Source organism: Scylla paramamosain, chromosome 11 (genome assembly GCF_035594125.1).
Source record: "Scylla paramamosain isolate STU-SP2022 chromosome 11, ASM3559412v1, whole genome shotgun sequence".
Classification (NCBI taxonomy): Eukaryota; Metazoa; Arthropoda; class Malacostraca; order Decapoda; family Portunidae; genus Scylla; species Scylla paramamosain.
The window spans coordinates 6,072,501-6,080,000 of NC_087161.1; the positions used below are offsets into that span (position 1 = coordinate 6,072,501).

At 43.8% G+C, this 7,500-nt stretch overlaps 2 protein-coding genes across 3 annotated transcripts in view; one reads left to right on the plus strand and one right to left on the minus strand.

Annotated features, from left to right (window-relative positions):
• The window catches only part of LOC135104884 (protein-cysteine N-palmitoyltransferase HHAT-like), a 112,282-nt gene that overhangs the window by 21,667 nt on the left and 83,115 nt on the right, over positions 1–7,500 (minus strand). The window lies entirely within an intron of this gene.
• Positions 5,452–7,500, plus strand: part of LOC135104882 (protein unzipped-like) — a 41,571-nt gene continuing 39,522 nt past the window's right edge. The window contains exon 1 of the mRNA XM_064012606.1: positions 5,452–5,650. Within this exon, the coding sequence (XP_063868676.1) occupies positions 5,641–5,650 (10 nt within the window). The 5' untranslated portion in view covers positions 5,452–5,640. The remainder of the gene's footprint in view (positions 5,651–7,500) is intronic.

Consider the following 7,500-nt stretch of genomic DNA (forward strand, 5'->3'; position numbering starts at 1 on the left):
CACACACACACACACACACACACATTGTTACGCACACATGTTGCCCTCAATTACATGTGTATATGATGATGCCCTTAATTGTGTATATACGCACATGAATACATACAGACATAGATACATTCATGCTTTACCGCCATGTTGTTGTTGTTGTTGTTGTTGTTGTTGTTGTTGTTGTTGTTAATGGTGGCAGTAATAATGATTGCTGTGTTGGTGGTGGTGGTGGTGGTGGTGGTGAAGGGGTGTCCTAAATGGTAGCACATGTAATAGTATATGTAGTAGTAGTAGTAGTAGTAGTAGTAGTAGTAGTAGTAGTAGTAGTAGTAGTACTTGTAGTCGTAGTAGTAGTAGTAGTAGTAGTAGTAGTAGTAGTAGTAGTGGTAGTAGTGGTAATAGTAGTAGTAGTAGTAGTAGTAGTAGTAGTAGTAGTAGTAGTAGTAGTAGTAGTAGTAGTAGTAGTGGTAATAGTAGTAGTAGTAGTAGTAGTAGTAGTAGAAGTAGTAGTAGTAGTAGTAGTAGTAGTAGTAGTAGTAGTAGTAGTAGTAGTAAAAATGGTGTATTTTTTATACACACACACACACACACACACACACACACACACACACACACACACACACACACACACACACACACACACACACACTAATCATTACCTTCACACACGCACACACACTCCTCCCATTCCCGTGTCTGCTCCTCCCCCCTAAAACCTCCCCCGTACCCCCTCAAAAAATAAATAAATAAATAAAATAAATAAATATGAGTGGAATACTTAGCGAGAGCACATGGAAAATTTATCACTTTTGCTCTGCTTTCTGAAAATAATAGATAAATAAATAAAAATCATTCGGACATCAGACTGCGTGACTTATTTCCATTTATATGAATCATGTATGTGTCTACGTAGCATGTATGTATGTATGTATGTATGTATGTATGTATGTATATTATGTGTTATCGTATGCATCAGAGAACGAAATGTGGAAGATGAACAGTATGAATAGTGAACGAGATGGTGATGATGGTGCTGCGAGCCAAGGAACACCAAGAAGAGATGAAACACCAAAGAAGGAAGGATATGAGAAAACAAGACAGAAAGAAGGAAGGAAGAGAAGTAGAAGGAAGAAGAAGCTTAATATTACGCAGATTATATTTATAACTTAAAGAAACACCAAGAAGAAATGAAATACTAAAGAAGAAGGAAGAATGGGAGCAAACAAAAAAGACAGAAAGGAGAAATGTAGAAGGATGTAACTTAATTAAGATTGTTTGTATATATTTACAGCTCATGCGAACATTATACAACTTCCGACAGTTATATTAGTACACAACATCCTCTGTGCGCATCATCATCATCATCGCCTTCCCCTGAACCCACAATTTCACAAGCGCCTCCTACAAAATTAGGGACGCAAAAAGATCGTGGAAGATGAATACAAAAAGTTGCGAGTTGAAACTTTAATCTTTATTGTGATGTGTAGCGAACAAGATGATATTAAATGGATAGCATTGTGTTTTTTTTTTTTATGTGAGAGGGGCACTGGTCAAGGACAACAAAAAGAGCGAAAAAAAAAAAAAGCCCACTGAGGTGCCAGTCCCAGAAGATGTCAAAAGGATCATCCAAAATTGGAGGATAAGCGCCTTGAAACCTTCCTCTTGAAAGAGTTCAAGTCATAGGAAACAGGAGATACGGAAGCAGGAAGGGAGTTCCAGAGTTTACCATAAAAAGGGATGAATGATTGAAAATACTGGCTAACTCTTGCATTACAGAGGTAGACAAAATAAGGGTGAGAGAAAGTAGACAAGTCTTGTGTAGCGAGGCCACTAGAGGAGGGAGGCATGCAGTTAGCAAGATCAGAAGAGCAGTTAGCATGAAAATGGCGGTAGAAGATAGCAAGACATGCAACACTGCGACGATGAGAGAGAGAAGCTGAAGACAGTCAGTTACAGGAGAGGAGTTGATAAGACGAAAAGCTTTTGATTACACCCTGTCTAGAAGATCGGTATGAATGGAACCCCCGCCCCCACATAACGTTTTTTATTCCACCCTGTCTAGAGGAGCAGTGAGCAGATAGAGTTGACCCACGTTGTAGTTGACCTTTGACATGTGAATCTTAAGGTGGACCAAAGCGAGAAGCAGAACCTTGATAACCAGACCGTATTTGTAGCCTCCAACCGCGCCGTGAGAACCTGCCAGGGGTGAGGACTTCATGAGACTCCCGCCACCCAGCACACTGACTTGTCTCCTACAGGGCCTGTATTCATGAACGCTTTGCTCTCTCACTACGACTATCATTCAAGGCCACAGAGATGATCAGCCGTTTTCCTAAGCGTGTTTCTCCTCTTAATGTGGGAATGTTGTTCATCTGTCACTAGAACCGTAAAAATAACTTAAAAGAAAAAAAGAGTGTTTCATGTCTGTGTAGGAAACATATTCTAAAACACTTCTGCGCACCTACATTATATTTTCAAATGGTCCCTGTTAAAGTTACACGGATTTTTAAAGGTGTGTTTTTTTTTTTTTTTTATGGTTTCAGTGACAGAGTAACATGCCTTCTATATTACGAACAGGAAAAACGGGCTTGAGAACCCGGCTAATCATTGCTGTGACCTTTGAAGACAGTCGTGGTGAGAGAGCAAAGCGATTCTGAATACGGGTCTGTCTCTTGAGAACTGACAGCATTGCATATCACAGTGTGGTCTGTTAATGAAACAAAGGACATGTAGCATCTCGTGCTGCCAGAGTTTGGGTGAAATTACACATCGAGAATAAACGCAGAGGGTGTTCTTGTTCTCCTCCTCCACCACCACCACCACCACCTCTTCCTCCTCCTCCTCCTCCTCCTCCTCCTCCTCCTCCTCCTCCTCCTCCTTCCAGTCAAGACGTGGGTACAACTGCCGTGTCCCAGTTACCGCTCTCTCTGGACCACAGCAGCGCATCCATAGCGGCCTCGTTACAACTATAGTAATACTCTTCCCACCCATAACTTCAGCAAGCCACTCCCTCTATATAGAAGTGGGTCGCTGCCAGGCGCCGAGCAGAGGACATGCGGCGGGGTGGGGCCGCGGCCTGGGATGCGCTGAGAATCTACCAGTTGTTAGGTTTCGTGAGGAGAATGTCAGGAGATCAACAGGGGGATTTGAGAGTGAGGGAAGGCGAAGGCACAGGGGACGTGGATGAGGGAGGCTGCCTGACTTGTGGCTGCCTCTGTACTGTTGTAGGCTTGTATTTTTAATGAAACACTTCCTTCCTTCCTTCCTGCAGACTGTTTTCAAAGGGTGCAGATGTAAATAGTCGCGTTTTCATTGGTGTTGTGCCCCGCCCCAGTCTCCCTGACATGTAAAGGAGAAGGAGAAGAAGAAAAGAAGAAGAAGAAGAAGAAGAAGAAGAAGAAGAAGAAGAAGAAGAAGAAGAAGAAGAAGAAGAAGAAGAAGAAGAAGAAGAAGAAGATGATGATGATGATGATGAACAGCAACAACAACAACAACAACAACAACAACAATAACAACAACAACAACATCCACTACTCAGTCCTCCTCCCTCCCCTGAAAAAAAAAAACTCCCAAGATGCGCAATGTGTTCCAACGTGTTGCCGTGTTCGTTAACTTAGACCTTCCACGCCGCACCCAAGCCTTCCAGGGACCTTCCAGGCTCTTTCTATCCTGGCTCTCACACCAGTGCCCGAGTGATGTTTACGTTTTCTTTGACTATGTATGTATGTATGTACGTGAGAGATAATTTAAGGGTCTGCTTTTTTTTTTTTTTTTTTACACACATACCCATCTCCACCTATCGTTACCATCCATACATAAACTTGTCTTATCTTCTTTTAAAAGCTTCCTAATGACTCAACATCACCAACCTGATTATTGAGTACATTCCATTCATCTGCCACTCTATTTAAGAACCAGTTCCTTCCCATCTCTTCAAAATCTATTTTTTTTCAAGCTTGAACCCACTACTTTTTGCTCTATCCTCATTACTGATGCTGAGAATTTTGTTTACGTCACCCCTGTTCTATCCCATATACCACCTAAATTTCTGACTTTTTGCCCACGGCCATGGTCTACCTTTTTTGTGTATGTATGTATGTATGTACGTATGTATGTATGTATGTATGTATGTATGTATGTATGTATGTATGTTAACCCTTTCACTGCGATCCGAAACAATTAACAGCACTAGAAATAATGCATGAAATTTTTGTAAGCACCTACGAGAAAGGGACCGACAGAGAATAGGTTTTGCAATTTCTACCCAGTTTACAGATAGGAGGTGGCTGGAGAACAAGCAAACATGTTCAGAGTGATTAGTAATTAAGGACAGATGTACCAAATAACAGTCAAAGGATTAAGTTATGCATTAAAAAAAAAAGAAGTTTCCAGTCACTTCCCACGTTTCCTTTGACTAAGAAACCAGGAAAGCAATAACCGTACGTACATTAGCAAGGCATCGTTTGACATTTACGCATGAACAGTGTGTACACATTACGCAACCAATGTTTTCCTTTCTTTCTTTACAACTCGCAATGAAATTTGAGGCCTACACGATGAGGTTAGTACAAGATTAATGTTTGTTTGTAGGGGTAATGAATGACTCTCTCTCTCTCTCTCTCTCTCTCTCTCTCTCTCTCTCTCTCTCTCTCTCTCTCTCTCTTATCCTTCCTCTTTTGCATTGTTGTTATTCACTCTATAAATAAACTACAAAAATAAAATTATCATATCTACTGCAAGAATGATAACAATAATGCAATACTTAGTTATTTCACATTGTAATTCACGATACTACTACTACTACTACTACTACTACTACTATTACTACTACTACTACTATTACTACTACTACTACTACTACTACTACTACTACTACTACTACTACTACTACTAACTACTATTACTATTACTACTACTGCTTCTACTACTACTGCTACTACTACTACTACTACTACTACTACTATTACTACTACTCCTGTCACATGTTTACAAGGACCACAGCAGGGCACGGGAGGGGATCGAACGGGGATACACAGGTGAGATAGACAAGGGTGCAGACTAGGGGACCAACAGGTAGAACATTCACTCAATCCTTTACTTATTTAACGCCACCGCTGCAGTAGTAGTAATAGTAGTAGTATTAGTATTAGTAGTAGTAGTAGTAGTAGTAGTGGTAGAAGCTTCACATCACCACCACTACCACCCCACCATCATCAAAACATGCCTATCACATACCAAACACCATCACCACCATTATTACCATCACCACCCACCCTCACACTCCCTCCCACACCCCCCACCAGCACCAGCACCACCCACGCTAAACCCGCCAAGACCACCACCCGAGAGAGAGAGAGAGAGAGAGAGAGAGAGAGAGAGAGAGAGCTTAGCGGAGTCAGTTGCTCGCCACTAGCTCGCTCACTCGCCGCGTCCGCCAGTTCTCGCGGCTTCTCGTCTCTCAGTTGCCGTTTATCCCGTGCAGAGGAAGGCTGTGTGCTGCTCCCTCTCTCCCTCTCCCTCTCTCTCCCTCCCGGTGTGTCAGTCCCGCCGCTGTGGTGTGGCGCGACTGTCTGTGGCTGTGGTGTAGAGGGTGTAGCTGTGTGTACCTGTGTGTTGCTGTGACGGCCCCTGCCCAGGTGTGCTTACGTCATGCTTGAAGGTACGTAGTGTGTGTGTGTGTGTGTGTGTGTGTGTGTGTGTGTGTGTGTGTGTGTGTGTGTGTGTGTGTGTGTGTGTGGCAGGTTCAGTAGTGTTTTTCGTGTATTTATTTTGTTGCATTTTTGTGTTTTTATTTACTCCTTGGGATTGTGGGTGCTTTTTTTTTTTGAGAGTGTTTAGTCTGGTGATCATTTATCTTAATTGTCTCTCATTTGTCTTCATTTTCTTGATTCTGTCTGCCTCTCTCTCTCTCTCTCTCTCTCTCTCTCTCTCTCTCTCTCTCTCTCTCTCTCTCTCTCTCTCTCTCTCTCTCTCTCTCAAGCCGGAACAAAACAACAGTTACTGTATTTACCAGTGTACAACAGCAGCAACAACAACAGCAACAGCAGCAGCAGCAGCAGCAGCAGTAGCTACTACTACTACTACTACTACTACTACTGTTGTTGTTGTTGCTTCTAATTTGACCCCCATGGAGACTTTCCCGTGGGAAAAACAAAGCAAATTAAATACTTCAGTTAAACACACACACACACACACACACACACACACACACACACACACACACACACACACACACACACACACACACACACACACACACACACACACACACACACACACACAGTCATAGTCAGTCAAGCAGAGAGAGAGAGAGAGAGAGAGAGAGAGAGAGAGAGAGAGAGAGAGAGAGAGAGAGAGAGAGAGAGAAACTCATAAGTCTATACCAATTCTCTCTCTCTCTCTCTCTCTCTCTCTCTCTCTCTCTCTCTCTCTCTCTCTCTCTCTCTCTCTCTCTCTCTCGTTGGGTCCAGGTGGTGGTCTTCCTATTACCTCTGATCAATGGATTGGAGGGAAGTGAGGGAGGGAGTGGAGGGAAGAAGGGAGGAGGGGGGAGGGAGTCTGTACTGTTTCCTGTGGGCAAATATAGGAGACAAAAGTGGAGAGAGTAAGAGAAAGGCAAGTCTCTCTCTCTCTCTCTCTCTCTCTCTCTCTCTCTCTCTCTCTCTCTCTCTCTCTCTCTCTCTCTCTCTCTCTCTCTCTCTCTCTCTCATCCTCTTCCTTCAGGCAGTTTCTGTTATCTTTTCCTCCTTCTCTCCTTCCCTCCATCCTCCCATCCTCTACCCCTTCCCTTCCTTCTCTCCTTCATTTCTTCCATTCTTCTGCCCCTCCTTCCACTCCCTCCATCAATCTCTCTCTTCCTTCGCTCCCTCATTCCCTCCACCTTCCCTCCCTCCCTCCCTCCCTCCCTCTCTTCCTTGTGGAATTAAGGTGGAGGTTACCTTGGAGGAGGGAAAGTGATGAGCAGAGGGGGTGGAGGGAGGGAAGATGGAACTGGAATGGAGGGAAGATAGAGAAGTGGAGTGAAGAAGGAAGGAGGGAGGGAGGGAGGGAAATTGGTGTAATGGGATGGATATTTCCGGTCCTGGAGTACACTGATCTCTCTCTCTCTCTCTCTCTCTCTCTCTCTCTCTCTCTCTCTCTCTCTCTCTCTCTCTCTCTCTCTCTCTCTCTCTCTCTCTCTCTCTCTCTCTCTCTCCCTACCTACCTACAGGGCCTGACCTAGAAAGCTTAGGTCATGCCTCCCTCCACTCTCTCTCTCTCTCTCTCTCTCTCTCTCTCTCTCTCTCTCTCTCTCTCTCTCTCTCTCTCTCTCTGATATTCCCCCTCCCCCCATCTGTTTCTCCGCCCCCTCCCCCTCTTTATCATACCCGCATCTCTCCCTCGTCCCTCCCGCCTCCTTTTCTTTCGTCTAACTATCCTTCCTTCCAATCTTATCTCTTCCTTCAATCCTTTTGTCCTCTTCTTCTCTCATCCTTTACTTGATTTTCTCTCCTCAACGTTCGTCTTTTC